The sequence below is a fragment of the Dendrobates tinctorius genome, unplaced genomic scaffold (genome assembly GCF_039654945.1).
Source record: "Dendrobates tinctorius isolate UK_male_01 unplaced genomic scaffold, ASM3965494v1 ptg000058l, whole genome shotgun sequence".
NCBI lineage: Eukaryota > Metazoa > Chordata > Amphibia > Anura > Dendrobatidae > Dendrobates > Dendrobates tinctorius.
This window is the reverse complement of record NW_027361726.1, coordinates 9397449-9420494: the sequence shown is the minus strand read 5'-3', so window position 1 is coordinate 9420494 and position 23046 is coordinate 9397449. Positions and strand designations below refer to the sequence as shown.

Sequence of the window (23046 nt, the reverse complement as noted above, 5' to 3'; positions counted from 1 at the left end):
TGGGGCCGGTCAAGTCACATCTACTGCTACCTGATGGGGGGCTCCTCCTGCTTGCTACCAGCTGGCTATCCCTCTAACAGCGGTGCCACATTCTCCAAAATCAGTGGTAGCAAAGCTGCATAGACGCTCTCCTGATGGACTGTGTCATGGCCTCTAAATGGACCTGTGACCCTGTCGGCGGCTATCACAAATTGCTGCTGCAGCTGTCACAGATCTCCAATGAGACGCTATCGGCGGAGGAGGATCAGTAAGGCAAGCTCCACCTAGATTATGGGAATGATGTAAAGGCATAACCTGTCAGCAGCTGCTAATCCTACTTGTTGATGCTTTCTAGAAATGTCTGTCTCCAATGTCTTCCAGAAGGGGCCGTCCTCACAGTCCCAGAGACGTCTGATAACAGCAAGAAGCAGATGGTGAGAACCAGGAGTAAGCGAAGATTTGTCTTTAAAGTCCCAGAAGAAGAGCGATTACAGCAGCGCAGGTATCGGCGGCGTATATGGCAGCTTTTATTATTTACCAGTAACGTAGATGTGGGCTCGCCTGAAAATCATCCTTGTCTTGTAGGGAAATGCTTCGAGATCCCGAGCTGCGCTCAAAGATGATCTCCAACCCCACCAATTTCAACCACGTGGCGCACATGGGCCCTGGAGACGGGATGCAAGTGCTGATGGATCTCCCTCTGGTAAAGTATCAGTGGTTTGTATATACTCAAGTTACATCCAGAGCTGAATTTAAACATCTGCAGATTGTTCTGCGCAGAAACTGAGCCAGCAGCTGAGATGATGAAGCTGAACTCTGAATGCAGCTCTGGAGTATACAGCCAAGCTGTTATAAGTCGCTACTCTCCTTCCTTCCTCAGAGTGAATGTCCTTCCTCAGAGTGAATGTCCTCCCTCACTGCGCTCTCCAGACTCTCTCCTGATTTTGCCTCCTGCAAACTTTGAGCATGTTTATCACATGAACCCTGTCTCTGCCAACATCTATCTGCAGCACGAGCCGAGCTCTCGGCCCTCTTCCTCCTCTTCTCCCTCTTTACAAGGGTAGGAGTAAAGCAAAACAGCAGCAGGAACCCATCCCTGCAGGCCAGAAACGCAGCGACTAACCAGCAGCGTGACTGGAGTAATCTGGAGCAGATAACAAGTTTATAAGCACATGGCTGTTTTCTTCCACAAACAGCTCCACCCCACTGCACAGGTCGCGTCCAGTATTGCAGCCACATTCACGTCAGCGGAGCAGAGCTGCAGTACTGCACGCTGCCACCGTAGGTGGGTGGCACTGCCATGTTTTTTTTAATCTTGTTGAATTTCTGCTGTGTGTGGTTTGCAGCATTACAGGTGCAGAATATATCATGTACCTGTCATGCAGCTTTTTGGAATATGTTTTTGATTTTGGTGCAAATAACACACACTTTGCTGTAACTTTCTGATCCAGTAAAGTTCCTTTAATTCAATGTGGCTGGATTATGGGATGTTCTAGATTGTCAGACAGACACAGAAGTGTACAGAACCTCTGCGGCGATTAATAATGTGCCGAGTAATTTATTATGTCCGCTCAGCCTCCAGATGGACATCTTTCGGCCTATCACATGTTGGGTTAACGGGAAATTACAGTGTAAAATTACCAACTTCACTGCTGGTCTAATCCTTCAGAGTTGGGTGAGGAGCTGCTCTGTATTCGGCGCTTCTTGCCACATCCTGAGTTGCAGGAGTTTGAGTGCTTCCGCTGCACCCAGTGAAAGGGACATTGCCCTTTAGCACTGTGTATATAACATGTAATAACAGTAACGCTAAAGTCTTGGTTTCTCCTCCATAGACTGTCATGCCATCAGCCCAAGAGGAAAACTCCCGGGAAAAGTCGCGCCCGCCGTCCACCAACCTGGCCCGACAGCAGCAGCTCAGAAGCAGGTCCTACATCTCCTGGCCGTCCTCGGGTAAGGGGGCCACCCCGCACGGGTCCCTATCCCTAAACTGCCACAGCGTGGTATTAGCCAATTTATCTTCCATTCTGGAGACGTCTGGTGCCACTTGTCTCCTGCGTTCCTTTAAGGGAAGATCATTGAGAACTATTGGAGTTATCGCTATATATTCAATTACCACTTCAATCAATATGTCCATGTCTGGAGGTCACTAATCTGAAAGACTTGTTCCCTTCAGGTACGGGTGATTCATCAAGAAGTATATCAGACATTGATCAAGACCTTGAAAAAGAGGTAACCTCCTTTCCCATCCTGTTAAAATGTCTTTAGGCATTGCAGCACTGAATTTTTTTTGTTTATTAAAAAGGTGGTTTGGAGCTTCTTTTTTTTTTCTTTAAAAAAAAAAAAAAAAGTATTGCTCTCATATAAATCTGTATGTATTGCGCTCCCCCTAGTGGTGATTGTATAACTATATGTAGTGAGCTTCCCATAGTGGTGAATATAAATGTGTGCAGTGAGCTCCCCCAAGTGGTGGCTGTATACATCTATGTCATGAGCTCCCTCTAGTGGTGATTGTATAACTCTATATGTAGTGAGCTCCCCCTAGTGGTGTCTGTGTGTAATGATCTCCTCTAGTGGTGGCTGTATATATTGGTATGTAGTGAGCTCCCCCTGGTGGTGATTGTATAACTATATAGTGAGCTCCCTCTAGTGGTGGCTGTGTACATCCATATGTTGTGAGCTCCCCCTAGTGGTGTCTGTGTGGCGTGAGATCCCCCTAGTGGTGGCTGTATACATTTATATGTTGTGAGCTCCCCCTAGTGGTGTCTGTGTGTAGTGAGCTCCCTCTGTTGGTGGCTGTAATATCTGTGTAGTGAGCTTCCCCTGGTGGTGACTGTACACGTCTGCATGTAGTGAGCTCCCTCTGGTGGTAGGCGTAGCTGTATATATCTGTGTAGTGAGCTCGCCCTGGTGGTGACTGTATGGCTTTATGTGTCTGTGTGTAGTGAGCTCCCCCTGATGGTGTCTGTGTGTAGTGAGCTCCCCCTGATGGTGTCTGTGTGTAGTGAGCTCCCTCTGGTGGTGGCTGTATACATTTAAATATAGTAAACTCTCCCTGGTGGTGTCTGTGTATAGTAGGGTGACCGGATCTCATATGGGGGGGAAAAAATGTCAGAATCTTGTTCGTCTGGACCCCACAAAACGATTCCCCTTTCCAGATATTGAGAGAGCCAAAATTTGAGCTCGATCAAACGACGTTAACCCGTGCCGCTCGTCGCTCAAAGTTTGAAAAAATCCAAATTGAGGTATTTTAAGATTTAGGTATTTTGCATAGTCTGTTAGACTATAAAGAATGTGACAACAACATTGCAGAAATAGCCCTGACCAAATTTTCGAACCATTTGTGGTATTTGAATGCAGAGTTGGTGGGATTATCGTTTTTTGATCCCACCATTACAGACAATGAAAAGTTGTTAATGGCTAATAAATTGCTCAGTAGCACAGATGAACCATCAGAGCACGCTAACCTACATGAGTTGATAATTTTACATAGTTATCTAATCTATTCTAGAGCTTTTGTAAAGTAGTTTTTGAAACGTCAGAATATAATGCTCGGCATTTGCTTACAACTTGCAGGACATATTGCTTTTGTTCTTCATCTTTTGTCAGAAGGTCGTTAAAGTCGGTTACTTCCTACCTCTTTTAATTTTTCTTTCCTAACTTTTGGATTTACAACCCTAGCGTGCTCTCAATATCTGGATAGGGGAATCGTTTTGTGGGGTCCAGACGGACAAAATTCCGACATCGATTTTTTTGAGGTTACCCTAGTGTATAGTGAGCTCCCCTGGTGGTGTCTGTGTGTAGTGAGCTCTCTCCTAGTGGTGGCTGTATATATGTGTGTAGTGAGCTCCCCCTGGTGGTGTCTGCGTGTGGTGAGCTCCCTCTAGTGGTGGCTGTATATATCTGTGTGTAGTGTGCTCCCTCTGGTGGTGGCTGTGTGTAGTGAACTCCCCTGGTGGTGTTTGTGGGTAGTGATCTCTCCTAGTGGTGGCTGTATATATGTGTGTAGTGAGCTCCCCCTGGTGGTGTCTGCGTGTGGTGAGCTCCCTCTAGTGGTGGCTGTATATATCTGTATGTAGTGAGCGCCCTCTGGTGGTGGCTGTATACATCTATATGTAGTAAGCTCCCCTGGTGGTGTATGTAATATGCTTTTGTCTCTGTTTTCATCCCGCAGCCGGATTCAGACTCCACAAAACATTCCACTCCCTCAAACAGCTCCAATCCGAGCAGCCCACCAAGCCCCAACTCCCCACATAGGAACCAACTGACGCTGGATGGCCTGGATCAGTCTGCCTGTGACGCATAGGGGTGCTGCTGGTGCTCACTCTCCAGAGATGTCATCTTTCTAGTGTGTCAGTCCCACGCAATAGTGCCAAGATGTGTTGCACGGACGTCCCCTACCTCTCTCCCCCACCCCATTATTGTAGATACAACGTAAAGAAAAATCGGGGTTTAATATATGTGATGGAGCTTTTATATGCAAATGAGTTGACCGTTTCTAATATCCGTTCCACTGATAGGAAGTTTTTATTTTGTACATTTTTTTATGATTATCTCCCTTTTTGTACGATGCTGCTAGATTCTGGGAAATGACGAAAGCTGCTGCCACAGGTATCGGTGACGGGCGGAGGAGGAAACACTAGCAAACTAGGACTAGGAACGTGTAGCATGATATTGGGGTCTCTCCAATGGTCCCTGCAAATAGGAGAGGAAGAGACACTAACTCTGTGAGGACCACCCCCATCATGCTCTGACAGCCTGGGGAGTTGTCCCCCACAGTCAGCAGCCCACTGGGCCTCTAATAATCTCACAAATCAGCATTTAAAGCCTAATTATTTCTAATGAAATTGCGCCATAATTCTGCAAACTACGCCAGGAATTTTATTTTAATGATGTTTGTTCTTGCGTGTAGAGTTTTACATTTCATAACACACCGCAAAGGCTCCACGGTCCCAGGCACTCTACGGCTCGTGAGACCACCGCACTCTTGTGACGGCGTTGGATGCAGAATTGTAAACTCTTGTCTTAAAGGAACATGTATTCACAGCGGCCTCCGAGGTTGATCAGGTTGGAAATGTGCTGCTCCTGAACACTACTCCACTCCAGTCACATCCAAAGCTGCATCCAAACATCTGGTTCATTCCTGTCCTAAATGTGCTCTGCTACTTTGACACTGTGGATGGGATGAGGAGCAGAATGCTGCAGTTTTGGATGTGAGCAGAGTTGGCATTTCCCAATCATTCGCACATTACCATCCTCAGAAGTCATTAAGTTACTGAAGATCCAGATAAATGTGTCTCTAAGTTAACTAATAATAGTATTCTGGTTGTTATAAAATGTAAAAGTGAATTGTGCGCCTTCACAAGTGGCGCTCACCCTCACGCACCGCTCTGTTCCACCTTCCTGACACTTTTCTACTTTTGCAAATTCATCCCAGTTATGAATTAGCCGGTGATGACACTACAGAAATAAATACTTTTTTTTTTTTTTTTTTTTTTAAGTAAGTTTTCCAACTTTTAAGAAGATCTCACGTAGGACTAAGCCTTTTATAGTTGCAGTCCATGTTTTTTTTACTGCCATTTGGTTGTTCCGGTTTTTGTTTATTTGCAGCGAATCATATTTTCTATTTTTTTATTATTATTAATTGTGGTGACCACATAATTTAGTGATTTTCTTTTTTTGCCAGCACAGAGCAGTGAGTCTCTAACCTGCATGAGGCCACGTGAGTTATGGACAGTAGGTTTCCACGCCCCATGGATATTTTGCTTCGGTAGCGCCCCCCCACTTGTATAATCTTCTCGCTTCCTTGTATAATACATTTTATACCCCACGAACTATGGCCACGCTCCATGATGAGCTTGTACTTCCGCTCGTGGCGCCCCCCGTGTTGTCGCTGTCATTACTAGCGTGCCTTTCGTGCCAATTCTGACAGTCGGATTGTCATTAGGTTACATTTCCTTGGTTCCTTTGGGCTAATGATGATTTTTCTGATACACTGTATAGGACTTGCACTTATTTTTAAATTTTTAAAACAAAAAAAGTGAGGTCCCCGAGGTCTTCTGTCGCGTGATCGGTCGCTCCCCATGTGTTTCAGGCTGAGGGAGGCCACCCACACACTACTGCTTACAGAGGGGCCTGGTTTTTACTTTTATGTAATTTTTTTTTGTGTTTCTGTAATTATAAATTGTAAGATTTGTTGTTTTGTTCTTTTTTTTTTTTTAACATGTGACCTGTTAATAAATCCGCAGTGAGCAGTCAAATCCTGGTCTGTCATTTGACATGTCCTTTTATTAATGTTTTTCTTTTGTTGTATATATCTGGCAATGAGGGTGCGGAAACCTGGAGGAATCACATGGGGGTCTGCAGCCGTTTTTAAAATTAAACAAAATCACCAATCACTGATTTAAAACAAAAAAAAAAAAAAGTGCAAAAAAAAAATCCCATCTAAGAGGAAATGTATCCTGGATTTTCATCTGTTGTCTAAAATTTAATGTAACTTATTAATAAAAAAAAAAGATCTAGTTACATTTTGTGGTTTTGTTCTGATGTCCTTCCTCTTCAGTTACTTTACACTTGGGTCTCGGCTGTCACTTTTACGTTTTGTGTGCACCCTAGCTGGGCCGGGGATTTCCCGACTCAAACGTCACAACGTCACATATAACATATCGGACGTTGTACACTTCTGATCAAGAGAACCCCGGGCCAGTTTGGACACAACCTGAGAGAGTGGGACTAGTGCAACTGGCGGAGCAGACACTTTATCCAGCCCAAGGGGGTGTCACAATTCCTAATGTTGGAGAGCCAATGTCCATGGACATCGTTTGTTTGGTTCCACTAAATCTGGGGGGGGGGGGGGGGGGTGGGTAGCCTAGTAAGTCAATTCTACCCATAAAAAAAAGAAAAAAAAGTTTTAAAGGGATTGTCCAGGCTTACATGGGAAGTTGATCATCAGCACTATACTGTGTAGTGGCCATACTTGGTACTGCAGCTTAGCTCCTATAGAAGTGAATCTGGTCTCGGTGGCAGCATTGTGAACGGAGCTGTGCTGTTCGGGGTCTGTGTGACCTCTTATCAGCTGATTGCTGCAGGTCTGAGACCCCCGCTTATTCTTGGATTCAGAGTATTAAAACAACAGTTACTCTAAAGAAATCTGCTAAGTTTTACCTGTGAATTGAGATTTTTGAGAGATCCGCCCTAAGAGAGAAGGACGCGCATTTCTCTTAACAATGAGGTACTGTGTGATACCTTATTACTATTGATTTGTGACAGTAAAAGAGTCGTCATTTTAAGGGCTATGTTTTTGGGTTGTGCTGGTCGCATACACCAGGATGATCTGTACGAAGAGGACGAACATCACCGCAAAACAACAAATGCCAGAAACTCTCCATGATAGCAGCTGATATGTAGAGGACAGAAAACGATGCAGCCGCGTTGTCCATTGTTCTGCGGGAAGTTTCATAAAGGAGACAAATGTTGTAATTCTCAGGAATATAATGAATCAGCGCGGCCCGGATTTATCAGGGGGAAAGTTACAAAGTGTTCGTTTTCTTAGAAATGAGACCAGTTAGAGAGAATATCATCAGAAAGGGACATTGTAGACATGTCATGTTTTTAAATTAATCTTTTGCACAATGGACAAATTATCACTTTTCTCACACATACAGGACCCGTTGTGATAATGCCCCCATCATGTCCAGGGCAATTCTCCACAGTCAATTGAAGCTTAAAGACCTAACGGCAAATTTTTTTTTTTTTTTTTACAATTTTTAGGAACAAAAAAAAAAAATTCAAAACCATAAATAGTTTTGGATGACTTTGCAAAATCCCATTTCTTTATTCACAGTCCAAATAATTGTACAAATTATAGATCAAAATCAAACGCAGGATTGGGGAATTCCGTTTTGTGCTGTGTGACTTCTGGCAAATCGTCTTTGCTGCAGCCTGAAACCTGAGGAGCAAGAGAAAGGAAAGGTTATTAGTGATGAGCGAACTGGGTTAGATAAGGTGATATCAGGGCGTGCACAGATGCTAATGGGGTCTCTGGTGTGCATGTAAAAGAAGATTAAGTCCCCGCGGCTGCAACACGTGCAGGGATTGTCTAACAGCCGCGAGACACACGGGGATTGCCGAACAGCCGCGAGATAAGCTGGGATTATATAGACTCCATGTTTTGTTGTACTGTGTGTATATCCTGCCGCTTGTATCATCTGTTATATATACAGTTGTGCTCAAAAGTTTACACACCCTGGCAGAATTGTTGCTTTATTGGCCTTCTTTCAGAGAATATGAATGATAATACGCGGGTTCGGCCGAACAATTACAAAAAGTTTGGGTACCAGAACAGTACCCGAACCCCATTCACTTGAATGGGAGGCCTGAACATCCAGTGTTTGCCATTCTGTCGTTTGCATGACAGTTTGGCAAACACCGCTTCTGATCAGTAGGGAAATCATCCCTGCCGGTCAGAGAGCCGCGGTTCCCACGCTGTCAAAAGACCACATGAGATCGGAAGTATCAATTTTACCTCCGGCCACTGGTGATCCCATCATCTGACACCTGCTGCCACTAATAGCAGTGAGAGCAGGAGTGGCAGATGGGAGTATTCATCAGACGCTACTGCGCTATAAATAAATTAAAAAAAAAAAAAAAACAGTGTGGGTTCCCTTGTATTTTTGTTAACCAGCCAGGCAAAACTCACAGCTGGGGGCAGCAACCCCCAGCTATCAGCTTCAGCAAGGCTGGTTATCAAGAAGAGAGGGGTCCTCCATGCTGTTTTTTTAATTAAATTTTTTAAAAAAACAGCATGGGATCCCTCAGTTTTTGACAACCAACCTTGCTAAAGCAAACTCACCATTACACTAACTCCTCTCTACAACCTATCACTAACCTCGAGTACCCTTCCCTTCTACTTCCAAGCATGCCACCATTACAGGTATTCGGAAGGAACCATTCCTCTCCCTAATCTGTAAATCCAGCCATGACCCAATATCACAGCTCACAAACTTCTCACATAGCACATCCATGTTGAACTTTCCTCCCATCGGTCATCAAACTCACTCTTCAACACCCTACAATCCAGCTTCCATCCAAACCATTCCACAAAAACAACTTACAGCCAAAGCTAATAGACAATTCTCTATACTCCTTCCAGACCTATCTTCTGCCTTTGCCACAGTTGCCCACTGCCTCCTACTACAGATCCTCTCTTCCTTTGGCGTCAAAGACCTCACTCTAACCTGGATCTCCTCATATCTTTCCCATACCTTTCCAGCCGCACATTTAGCGTTTCCTACTCCCACACTACCTCCTCATCCCACCCTCTCTCTGTTGGATTCCTTCAAGGCTCTGACCCAGGACCCCTTTGGATCTCCATCTACACCTTTAGCATGAGATATCAAAGTCCCATGGCTTCCAGACCCACCTTCATACTGCTCTACCTCTGGGCCAGATCTCACAGCTATACTGTCCAAAATCCCTGAGTGTCTGTCAGCAATATCCTAATTAGAGCAAATACAGGTGCTTCTAACAACATTAGAGTATCACCAAAAATTAATTTATTTCAGTTCTTCAATACAAAAAGTGATACTCCTATATTATAGAGTCATTACACACAGAGTGATCTATTTCACGTGTTTATTTCTGTAAATGATGATTATGGCTTCAGCCAATGAAACCCAAAAGTCATTATCTCAGTAAAGTAGAATACTTTAACACCAGCTTGAAAAATTATTTTAAAATCTGAAATGTTGGCCTACTGAAATGTATGTTCAGTAAATGCACTCAATACTGCTGAGGTGCTATGGAAGCCCAGGTTGCTTTGATCGCAGCCTTCAGCTTGTCTGCATTGTTGGGTCTGGTATCTCATCTTCCTCTTGACAATACCCCACAGATTCTCTATGAGGTTAAGGTCAGGCGAGTTTGCTGCCAATCAAGCACAGTGATACTGTTGTTTGTAAACCAGGTATTGGTACTTTTGGCAGTGTGGACAGGTGCCAATCCTGCTGGAGAAGGAAATTTCCATCTCCAAAAAGCTTGTCAGCAGAGGGAAGCATGAAGTGCTCTAACATTTCCTGGTAGATGGCTGCTCTGACTTTGGTCTTGATAAAACACAGTGGACCTACACCAGCAGATGACATGGCTCCCCAAACCATCACTGATTGTGGAAACGTCAAACTAGACCTCAAGCAGCTTGGATTGTGGCCTCTCCACTCTTCCTCCAGACTCTGGGACCGCGATTTACAAATTAAATGCAAAATTTACTTTCATCTGAAAACAACACCTTGGACCACTGAGCAACAGTGCAGTTCTTTTTCTCGGCCCAGATAAGACCCCTCTGGTGTTGTCTATTGGTCATGAGTGGTTTGACACAAGGAATACGACAATTGTAGCCCATGTCCTGGATACCTCTGTGTGTGGTGACTCTTGAAGCAATGACTCAAGCAGGAGTTCACTTTTTCATTTTTGAATGGCCTTTTCTTAATCTTTTCAAGGCTGCGGTTATCCCAGTTTTCTTGTGCACTTTTTTCTACCCCACTTTTTCCTTCCACTCAACTTACCATTAATACGCTCGGATACAGAACTCTGTGAACAGCCAGCTTCTTTAGCAATGACCTTTTGTGGCTTACCTTCCTTGTGGAGTGTGTCAATGACTGCCTTCTGGACATCTGTCAAGTTCGCAGTCTTCCCCATGATTGTGGAGCCTACTGAAACAAACTAAGGGGCCTTTTTAAATGCTTATGAAGCCTTTGCAGGTGTTTTTTGGTAATTATTCTAATTTACTGAGATGACTTTTGGGTTTTCATTGGCTGTAAGCCATAACCCTCAACATTAACCCCTTTCTGATATGAGACGTACTATACCGTCCATTGGACCTGGGACCCTATGCCCATGGACGGTATAGTACGTCTAGCGCGATCAGCGGCGCTCCCGGGGTGAGTGCTGCTGATCGCGGCTGGGTGTCAGCTGATTATCACAGCTCACACCCGGCACTATGTGTCAGGGGCGGTCACGGACTGCCCCCGGCACGTTAACCCCTGGCACACTGCGATCAAACACGATGCATCGGAAGGGAGGGGGCTCTGTGCTTCCCTGCGACCCCCACAGCAGCGTGATGTGCAGCGCTGCTGCAGGGGCCTCTTCCCTGCAGGTCCCCGGATCCAATATGGCAGCGGAGGCCTGCAGGGAGCCGGCTTCCTCATGACTGCAGAGCGCAGGCATGAGGAAGCCTGTGCAGCGCCTGTGTCAGATCGCTGATCTGTCACAGCGATCTGTGATGAGACAGATCAGCGATCTGTCACATGACAGTGATGTCCCCCCTGGGACATTGTAATAAACTTAAAAAAAAAAAGTCAAAATAATTTACAAAAAATCGCTAAATAAATTAAAAATATATATATTCCCTAATAAATACATTTTTTGGAAATAAAAAAAAAACAAAAGTACACATATTTAGTATTGACGCGACCGTAACGACCCGCCCAATAAAACTGTCCCATTAGTTGACCCCTTTAGCGATCCCCTTAAAAAATAAAAAACAAAGCAAAAAATAATGCCTTATTATCATACCGCTGAACAAAAAGTGCAATAACGCGTGATCAAAAAGACGGATCTAAATAACCATGGTACCGCTGAAAATGTCATCTTGTCCCGCAAAAAACGAGCCGCCACACAGCATCAGCGAAAAAATAAGTTATAGCTCGCAGAATAAAGCGATGCAAAAATAATTTTTTATATAAAATTGTTTTCATTGTATAAAAGCGCTAAAACATAAAAAAGACCTAAATGAGGTATCGCTGTAACCATACTGACCCGAAGAATAAAACCGCCTTATCAATTTTACAGCACGCGGAACGGTGTAAACGCACCCCTCAAAAGAAATTCTTGAAATGCTGGTTTTTGTTCATTCTGCGTCCCAAAAATCGGAATAAAAAGCGAACAAAAAATGTCACGTGCCCGAAAATGGTACCAATAAAAACGTCAACTAGTCCCGCAAAAAATAAGACCTCACATGACTCGGTGGGTCAAAATATGGAAAGTCAAACGGTGCTCCTTCCCTTCCAAGCTCTGCCATGCGCCCGAACAGTGTTTTACCCCCACATATGGGGTATCAGCCTACTCAGGACAAATTGCAAAACAACTTTTGGGGTCCAATTTCTCCTGTTACCCTTAGGAAAAAAAAAATTAGGGGCAAAAATATCATTTTTGTGAAAAAAAATGATTTTTTTTTATTTTCATGCCCAGGCGTTATAAACTTCTGTGAAGCACTTGGGGATTCAAAGTGCTCACCACACACCTAGATAATTTCTGTGGGGGGGTCTAGTTTCCAAAATGCGGTCACTTGTGGGGAGGTTCAACAGTTTAGGCACATCAGAGGCTCTCCAAACGCGACATGACACCCGCAGACCATTCCATCAAAGTCTGCATTCCAAAACGTCACTACTTCCCTTCCGAGCACCGACGTGTGCCCATACAGTAGTTTTCTCCCACATATGGGGTATCAGCGTACTCAGGACAAATTGGACAACAACTTTTGGGGTCCAATTTCTCCTGTTACCCTTGGGAAAATAAAAGAATTGGGGACTAAAAGATCATGTTTGTGGAAAAAGTATGATTTTTTTTATTTTCACGCCCGGGCGTTATAAACTTCTGTGAAGCACTGGGGGGTTCAAAGTGCTCACCACACATCTAGATAAGTTCCTTGGGGGGTCTAGTTTCCAAAATGGGGTCACTTGGGGGTTTCCACTGTTTAGTCACATCAGGGGCTTTCCAAACATGACATGGTGTCCGATCTCAATTCCAGCCAAAAAAGTCAAATGGCGCTGCTTCCCTTCCGAGCTCTGCCATGCGCCCAAATAGTGGTTTACACCCACATATGGGGTATCAGCGTACTCAGAAAAAATTGCACAATAACTTTTAGGGTCCTGGTACCCATGGAAAAATAAAAATTGGGGGTGAAAAGATCATTTTTGTGGAAAAAATATGGTTTCTTAATTGTACGGCTGTATGTTATAAACTTTTGTGAAGCCCTTGTGGGTTCAAAGTTCTCACCACATATCTAGATAAGTTCCTTGGGGGGTCTAGTTTCCAAAATGGGGTCACTTGTGGGGTGTTTCCACTGTTGAGGCACATCAGGGGCTCTCCAAACGTGACATGGCATCCGATCTGAATTCCAGCCTATTTTGCATTGAAAAAGTCAAACGGCACTCCTTCCCTTCTGAGCTCTGCCATGCGCCGAAACAGTGGTTCCCCCCCACAAATCAGGTATCAGCGTACTTAGGACAAATTGCACAATAACTTTTCCAGTCCACTTTCTCCTGTTACCCTTGGTAAAATAAAAAAATTGGACCTGAAGTAATTTTTTTTGTGAAAAAAAGTTAAATGTTCATTTTTTTTTTAAACATTAAAACAATTCCTGTGAAGCACCTGAAGGGTTAATAAACTTCTTGAATGTGGTTTTGAGCACCTTAAGGGGTGCGGTTTTTAGAATGGTGTCACTTTTGGGTATTTTCTATCATATAGACCCCTCATAGTGACTTCAAATGTGATGTGGTCCCAAAAAATAAAATGGTGTTGTAAAAATGAGAAATCGCTAGTCAACTTTTAACCCTTATAACTTCCTAACAAAAAAAAATTTTGGTTCCCAAATTGTGCTGATGTAAACACGTGTTAAATGTTACTTATTGAGTTTTTTGTGTGCCATATCTCTGTGATTTAAGGGCATAAAAATTCAAAGTTGGAAAATTGCGAAATTTTCAAAATTTTCACCAAATTTCCATTTTTTTCACAAATAAACGCAAGTTATATGAATTAAATTTTACCATTGACATGAAGTACAATATGTCATGAGAAAAGAGTGTCAGAATCACCGGGATCCATGGAAGCGTTCCAGAGTTATTACCTCATAAAGGGACAGTGGTCAGAATTGCAAAAATTGGCCCGGTCATGAATGTGCAAACCACCCTTGGGGGTGAAGGGGTTAACAGAAATAAACTCATGAAATAGATCACTCTGTGTGTAATGACTCTATATAATATATGAGGTTCACTTTTTGCGTTGAAGAACTGAAATAAATTAACTTTTTGATCATCTAATTTTGTGAGAAGCACCTGTGTGTTTAGAATCACTTGCCGAATCTGGATTTGCCATATTGGAACCCTATTTGTGCTGAATTTAAGTTTGACGCTCGATTCCGGACATATTCATGCATTTCTATTCCCATTGACTCCAATGACGTTCGGCTGTGGTTGGCAAATAATGCAAATACAATATTCGCCACCAATCGTAATCAGAACCATATTTTGAAATATACACACACTTCTAATCCTAACTCCCCTACCCCATCTATAACAATAAATGACATCACCCTTTTTTCCAGGACCACAAGTCTGATTTTTCCAAATAACCATTGATTAGCCCCTATCCTCCACACCGCACATCCAATCTCTCACCACCTCCTTTTGCCTCCAACTCAAAAATGTTTAAAAAAAATCCATCCTTTTCTCAACCCTGAGTCTACTAAAATCCTTGTGCATGCCCTCATCATCTCCCGGCTGGACTACTGTAACATCCTCCTCTGTGGCCTCCCTGTTAACACACTCGCACCTCTCCAGTCCATCCTTAACTCTGATGCCCCTCTCCTCTCTACTGCACCACCTGTCCCCTCTGTAAGCCCCTTCATTGGCTCCAATTCCCCAGCATATCCAGCTCATACTACTAACAGTGACCTACAAAGCCGTCCATAACCTTTCTCCTTCGAATATCTCCTAACTCTCCCATTTCCTTCCAGCACAGAATCTCTGGTCCTCCCAAGACCTCTTTCTTTCCTCCATGCTTATACATTCCTCAATCACCTCCAACACTTCTCCCAAGCATCCCCCCCCCCCAAGAGACTAGAATTCTACAAACATTTCCAATTATCCACCAGTTTCAGAACTTTCACACAAAACTTGAAAACCAATCTCTTAAAGCAAACTCCAGCCTGCAAGAACCCCGCTGCCTCCTCACCATCACCGAAGCTGCTGCAACCCTCAACCTACTGTCCCTGGCCCTACTATATCCTCACAAGGGCAGGTCCATGCCTCTCTGGACCAGTCTGTCCCAGTAACTTACACTCTGTATGTAACAACCTCCTTACATGCAGCTCCAGGGAATCATAGCTGCTAGATAAATAATGATAAATGTTTAGAGAAATATTTTAACAATGGCGGACTATTAACCTGTCTCCAGCCAGTGATGTCCACAAGTCCACAGCTTTCCCTTCATTGGTTTTGCAATTTTAACTGTATGAGCATATACTGTACATGTATGTGTGTAATGTGTTCTCAAGTCTGCTGTTTCCAGTAACAACTAGCAGAATAATGAGTGCAGCTCTGGGGTATAATACAGGAAGTAACTCAAGATCAGTAATGTAATGTATATACACAGTGACTGCACCAGCAGAATAGTGAGTGCAGCTCTGGAGTATAATACAGGAGGTAACTCAGGATCAGTAATGTAATGTATGTACACAGTGACTGCACCAGCAGAATAGTGAGTGCAGCTCTAGAGTATAATACAGGATGTAACTCAGGATCAGTAATGTAATGTATGTACACAGTGACTGCACCAGCAGAATAGTGAGTGCAGCTCTGGAGTATAATACAGGAGGTAACTCAGGATCAGTAATGTAATGTATGTACACAGTGACTGCACCTGCAGAATAGTGAGTGCAGCTATGAGGTATAATACAGGTTGTAACTCAGGATCAGTAATGTAATGTATGCACACAGTGACTGCACCAGCAGAATAGTGAGTGCAGCTCTGGTGTATAATGCAGGATGTAACTCAGGATCAGTAATGTATGTACACAGTGACTGCACCAGCAGAATACTGAGTGCAGCTCTGTAGTATAATACAGGATGTAACTCAGGATCAGTAATGTAATGTATGTACACAGTGACTGTACCAGCAGAATAGTGAGTGCGGCTCTGGGGTATAATACAGGATGTAACTCAGGATCAGTAATGTATGTACACAGTGATGCACCAGTAGAATACTGAGTGCAGCTCTGTAGTATAATACAGGATGTAACTCAGGATCAGTAATGTAATGTATGTACACAGTGACTGTACCAGCAGTATAGTGAGTGCAGCTCTGGTGTATAATACAGGATGTAACTCAGGATCAGTAATGTATGTACACAGTGACTGCACCAGCAGAATAGTGAATGCAGCTCTGGAGTATAATACAGGATGCAACTCAGGATCAGTAATGTAATGTATGTACACAGTGACTGCACCAGCAGAATAGTGAGTGCAGCTCTGGAGTATAATACAGGATGTAACTCAGGATCAGTAATGTAATGTATGTACACAGTGACTGCACCAGCAGAATAGTGAGTGCAGCTCTGGAGTATAATTCAGGAGGTAACTCAGGATCAGTAATGTAATGTATGTACACAGTGACTGCACCAGCAGAATACTGAGTGCAGCTCTGTAGTATAATACAGGATGTAACTCAGGATCAGTAATAGTAATGTATGTACACAGTGACTGCACCAGCAGAGCTGTGAGTACTGCTCTAGAGTATAATACAGGATGTAACTCAGGATCAGTAATGTAATGTATGTACACAGTGACTGCACCAGTAGAATAGTGAGTGCAGCTCTGTAGTATAATACAGGATGTAACTCAGGATCAGTAATGTATGTAGAAAGTGACTGTACCAGCAGTATAGTGAGTGCAGCTCTGGTGTATAATACAGGATGTAACTCAGGATCAGGGTCGGCGTTATGGCCAGGCAGACCAGGCAGCTGCCTAGGGCCCCCGCTCCTCCAGGGGCCCCCAGCCAGCGGCACATCACACAGCCGCTATGGGGCCCCTGTAAGGCAGGGGGGCCCGCATGCCCCCAGCGCCGACTCCCGCTGCCGCCGCACTGAAGGAGGCAGTGATGGAGGAGAGAGCGTCAGCTGACACTCCCTCTTCCATCATTCCCCGCTCTGCCTCTGACACAGCGGGGGCGCGATGACGTAATCGCGCTCTCACTGTGTGCCAGACAGAGCAGGAGGAGACAGGAGCAGCCAGCAGCGCAGGCACGAGAAAAAGGTGAGAATTTTTTTATTTTTTTTTTAAATCATTGTGAGTACTGGACTGTGGGGCCACACTGGGGGACTATATACCATGTTGGGCTGTATCATACCATGCTTGGGGGACTATATACCATGCTGGGCCATATTATACCATTCTGGGGGGCTATATATCATGCTGGGCTGTATTACACCAATCTAGGGGGGCGATATACCATGCTGGGCTTTATTATACCGTGCTGTGCTGTATTATACCATTCTGGGGGGGGCTATATACCATGCTGGGCTGCATTATACCATGCTGGGCTGTATTAAAACAATCTGGGGGGCCATATACCATGCTGGGCTGTATTATACCATTCTGGGGGGGGCTATATACCATGCTGGGCTGTATTATACTGTGCTGGGCTGGCTGTATTATACCATTCTGGGGGGGCTATATACCATGCTGGGCTGTATTATACCTTGCTGGGACGTATTATACCATTCTGGGGGGCTATATACCATGCTGGGCTGTATTATACCATGCTGTGCTGTATTATACCATTCTGGGGGGGCAAAATACCATGCTCGGCTGTAGTATACCATGCTGGGCTGTATTATACCATTCTGGGGGGGTGCTATATACCATGCTGGGCTGTATTATACCATCCTGGGCTGTATTATACCATTCTGGGGCGGCTATATACCATGCTGGGCTGTATTATACCATGGTGGGCTGTATACCATGCTGGGCTGTATTATACAGCCCAGCATGGAATACAGCCTGTATACCATGGTGGGCTGTATTATACCATGGTGGGCTATATACCATGCTGTGCTGTATACCATGGTGGGCTGGGCTGTATACCATGGTGGGCTGGGCTGTATACCATGTGGTGCTGGGCTATAGACCATGTGGTCCTGGGCTATATACTATGCGGTTGTGTTATATAACCTTATCCGAAAGACCTTAATGACTATAGACCTGTAGCATTGACATCACACCTGATGAAGGTATTAGATAGATTGATTCTCACACGTCTCCGTCCTCTAGTGAGCTCGGATATGGACCCTCTCCAGTTTGCCTACAGGCCGGGCATTGGTGTGGATGATGCCATTATCCACCTTCTAGATAGGACTCTCTCTCACCTGGAGAAACCTGGGAACACTGAAAATAATGTTCATCGATTTCTCTAGTGCTTTTAACACCATACAGCCAGGTCTACTGAGAGACAAGCTGGGCCTTGTTGGTGTGGACCTCCAACTCTCCACCTGGATCCTTAACTACCTCACGAACCGACCTCAGTTTGTAAAGGTTCGGGACAGTGTGTCAGACACAGTGATCTGCAATACAGGGGCACCTCAAGGTACAGTTCTTGCCCCTTTTCTCTTCACACTGTACACTGCGGATTTTAGGTGCAACTCATCTAGCTGCTACTTGCAGAAGTATTCTGATGATTCTGCAATAGTAGGCCTCATCACAGGAGGAGATGAAAGAGAGTATAGAGATACTAACCAAACTTTTGTGGAGTGGTGTCAGAGGAACCACCTTAGGATTAATTCCGGGAAGACCAAGGAATTGGTGGTGGACTTTCGCAAGGGAAAAAATCCACCAGTAGTGGTGAACATTCAGGGAAAGGACATTGAGATAGTCGACACCTATAAGTACCTTGGTGTGATCCTCAATAATAAGCTTGACTGGGCCCATCACTTGGATGCAGTGTACAGGAAGGGCCAAAGCAGGCTTTATCTGCTCAGAAGGCTAAGAGCCTTCGGAGTTAGAGGGGCACTCCTTGCATCCTTCTTCAACTCTGTTGTGGCATCAGTCATCTTCTTTGGTGTGGCGTGCTGGGGTAGTGGCATATCAACCAGGGACAGGAATAGGCTGGACAAACTGATTAGAAGGGCCAGCTCTGTCCTGGGATGCCCCCTTGACCCAGTTCAGGAAGTAGGCGACAGGAGGATACTGGCCAAGGTGAGCTACATGGTGCAGAATGATTCCCATCCCATGCATGAGACCGTGACAAAGATGTGCAGTACTGTCAGTGACCGGCTACTTCATCCTAAATGTGAGAGGGAGCGCTATCAAAAGTCCTTCCTTCCTGCTGCAGTTAGGCTGCATAACCAGCACTGTCCAAAACGGAGAACGACCCAAACAGAGAACTGATAGATCCAAAGTTGTGATAGTCCGGTTATATTTTTTCTTCGTATATGTGCCTACCTACTGTCAATGTAATGCCTTTATGCATCTGTATCTGTACTTGTTCCTGCCTTGCTGCTGTAATGCTCTGAATTTCCCCATGGTGGGACAATTAAAGTATTATCTTATCTTATATACCATGGGGGGTACATTTTACATTATATTCTATAGGGGGAGGCTGTGTTATATAATATGGGGGCTACATTATATTCTATGGGGAGGTGGGCTGTATTATATTCTATTTGGGGCTGCATTATATTCTATGGGGGGCTGTATTATATTATATTCGATGGGGGCTGCATTATACTATATGAGGAGGGCTACATTGTATTTTATGGAGGGGTTACATTATACTATATAAGGGGCTGCATTATATCCTAGGAGGGGGTTGCCATATATTCTATGGAGGGGCTGCATTATACTATATGGGGGGTGAGGCTGCATTATATTCTATGGGGTGTTACATTATATTCTGTGGAGTGGCTGCATTATACTCTGGGGTAGCTGCATTATTCTCTAAGGGGTGGCTGCATTATATTCTATGGGGGTTACATTATATTGTATGGCAGGGCTGCATTATACTCTGGGGTGGCTGCATTATGCTCTATTGGGTGGCTGCATTATACTATATGTGGACTGCATTATACTGTATCGAGGACTATGGGGAATACATTATATGAAGAACTATGGGGTGCATTATGCTATGGGAAGTGAATTGTACTACATGGGTGACTATGGCGGTGCATTATACTATATGGAGAACTATGAGGAGTGTATTATACTATATAGAGGACTGAGCAGTATATTTTAATATATGTAGGGCTATGAGGAGTGTATTATACTATATGGAGGACTGAGGAGTGTATTATACTATATGGAGGACTATGGGGAGTGTATTATACTATATGGAGGACTGAGCAGTGTATTTTAATATATGGAGGGCTATAAGGAGTGTATTATACTAAATGGAGGACTGAGGAGTGTATTATACTATATGGAGGACTATGGGGCAGATTATATTATATGGAGGACTATGGGGTGTAAACTGTAGATGCTGCTGATAACATGATACTGTATGGTGATCTGTTAGGGTGCGTGCACACGTTGCGGATTAGTCTGCGGCTTATTCTGCAGAGAATCCATATCTCTTGGCAGAAACCGCAGGGTAAAACACATGCATTTTTCCTGCGGATTCCTAGCATGTGTACAGCGGATTTGATGCAGGTTTTAGTGAGGTTTGGCAGTGCGGATGAGAGAGATTGATTGATTTGTATGTCCCGGAACGTACACTGCAGCTGCTGTTCCGCAAAAAAGAAGTAACATGCTGCGGAAAATAAACCGCAGCAAATCTGCCCGGAATTTTCCGCAGCATGTGCACGGTGGATTTGGTTTTCCATAGGATTACATGGTACTGTAAACCGCATGGAAACTGCTGCGGATCCATAGAACCAAATCCGCTGCAGATCCACAGGATCAAATCCGCTGCGGATCCGCAGGACCAAATCCGCTGTGGATCCACAGCAAAAACCGCAATGTGTGCACACATCCTTAGTGATCCATTAGTGATCGTTCTGTCCCCATCATTCTTTCTCAGATGGTGGAAAGAGGCTGGGAAACAAGTATTGAACAACTTCTTCTTCTTCTTCAATTTTGTCGATCATTTAGCGGCCTGAACTCAGCGCATGTAAATACAATCAAAATGCTAATGTGTGATGTGCAATATGTTAGCATTTGGGGCCCCATTTTAAACTTTGCCTAGTGCCCCACTTTGCCTAAAACCGGCCCTGCTCAGGATCAGTAATGTAATGTATGTACACAGTGACTGCACCAGCAGAATAGTGAGTGCAGCTCTGTAGTATAATACAGGATGTAACTCAGGATCAGTAACGTAATGTATGTACACCGTGACTGTACCAGCAGTATAGTGAGTGCAGCTCTGGTGTATAATACAGGATGTAACTCAGAATCAGTAATGTATGTACACAGTGACTGCACCAGCAGAATAGTGAATGCAGCTCTGGAGTATAATACAGTATGTAACTCAGGATCAGTAATGTAATGTATGTACACAGTGACTGCACCAGCAGAATACTGAGTGCAGCTCTGTAGTATAATACAGGATGTAACTCAGGATCAGTAATGTAATGTATGTACACAGTGACTGTACCAGCAGTATAGTGAGTGCAGCTCTGGTGTATAATACAGGATGTAACTCAGGATCAGTAATGTATGTACACAGTGACTGCACCAGCAGAATAGTGAATGCAGCTCTGGAGTATAATACAGGATGCAACTCAGGATCAGTAATGTAATGTATGTACACAGTGACTGCACCAGTAGAATAGTGAGTGCAGCTCTGGAGTATAATACAGGATGTAACACAGGATCAGTAATGTAATGTATGTACACAGTGACTGCACCAGCAGAATACTGAGTGCAGCTCTGTAGTATAATACAGGATGTAACTCAGGATCAGTAATGTATGTACACAGTGACTGCACCAGCAGAATAGTGAGTGCAGCTCTGGAGTATAATTCAGGAGGTAACTCAGGATCAGTAATGTAATGTATGTACACAGTGACTGCACCAGTAGAATAGTCAGTGCAGCTCTGTAGTATAATACAGGATGTAACTCAGGATCAGTAATGTAATGTATGTACACAGTGACTGTACCAGCAGTATAGTGAGTGCAGCTCTGGTGTATAATACAGGATGTAACTCAGGATCAGTAATGTATGTACACAGTGACTGCACCAGCAGAATAGTGAATGCAGCTCTGGAGTATAATACAGGATGTAACTCAGGATCATTAATGTAATGTATGTACACAGTGACTGCACCAGCAGAATAGTGAGTGCAGCTCTGGAGTATAATTCAGGAGGTAACTCAGGATCAGTAATGTAATGTATGTACACAGTGACTGCACCAGCAGAATACTGAGTGCAGCTCTGTAGTATAATACAGGATGTAACTCAGGATCAGTAATGTATGTACACAGTGACTGCACCAGCAGAATAGTGAATGCAGCTCTGGAGTATAATACAGGATGTAACTCAGGATCAGTAATGTAATGTATGTACACAGTGACTGCACCAGTAGAATAGTCAGTGCAGCTCTGTAGTATAATACAGGATGTAACTCAGGATCAGTAATGTAATGTATGTACACAGTGACTGTACCAGCAGTATAGTGAGTGCAGCTCTGGTGTATAATACAGGATGTAACTCAGGATCAGTAATGTATGTACACAGTGACTGCACCAGCAGAATAGTGAATGCAGCTCTGGAGTATAATACAGGATGTAACTCAGGATCATTAATGTAATGTATGTACACAGTGACTGCACCAGCAGAATAGTGAGTGCAGCTCTGGAGTATAATTCAGGAGGTAACTCAGGATCAGTAATGTAATGTATGTACACAGTGACTGCACCAGCAGAATACTGAGTGCAGATCTGTAGTATAATACAGGATGTAACTCAGGATCAGTAATGTATGTACACAGTGACTGCACCAGCAGAATAGTGAATGCAGCTCTGGAGTATAATACAGGATGTAACTCAGGATCAGTAATGTAATGTATGTACACAGTGACTGCACCAGTAGAATAGTCAGTGCAGCTCTGTAGTATAATACAGGATGTAACTCAGGATCAGTAATGTAATGTATGTACACAGTGACTGTACCAGCAGTATAGTGAGTGCAGCTCTGGTGTATAATACAGGATGTAACTCAGGATCAGTAATGTATGTACACAGTGACTGCACCAGCAGAATAGTGAATGCAGCTCTGGAGTATAATACAGGATGTAACTCAGGATCATTAAT

The 23046-nt window shown here is 44.0% G+C and overlaps 2 protein-coding genes across 3 annotated transcripts in view; one reads left to right on the top strand and one right to left on the bottom strand.

Moving 5' to 3' along the window:
- Positions 1-6501, top strand: part of CDC42BPB (CDC42 binding protein kinase beta) — a 115273-nt gene extending 108772 nt beyond the window's left edge. For both annotated transcript variants that reach the window (XM_073578021.1, XM_073578020.1), the window contains 5 exons: positions 361-481; positions 565-682; positions 1812-1929; positions 2153-2208; positions 4151-6501. In XM_073578021.1, coding sequence (XP_073434122.1) covers positions 361-481; positions 565-682; positions 1812-1929; positions 2153-2208; positions 4151-4282 — 545 coding nt within the window. In that variant the 3' untranslated portion in view covers positions 4283-6501. The remainder of the gene's footprint in view (positions 1-360; positions 482-564; positions 683-1811; positions 1930-2152; positions 2209-4150) is intronic.
- A 1275-nt stretch (positions 6502-7776) lies between these two features.
- The window catches only part of AMN (amnion associated transmembrane protein), a 100817-nt gene continuing 85547 nt past the window's right edge, over positions 7777-23046 (bottom strand). The window contains exon 12 of the mRNA XM_073578019.1: positions 7777-7924. Coding sequence (XP_073434120.1) covers positions 7838-7924 — 87 coding nt within the window. The 3' untranslated portion in view covers positions 7777-7837. The remainder of the gene's footprint in view (positions 7925-23046) is intronic.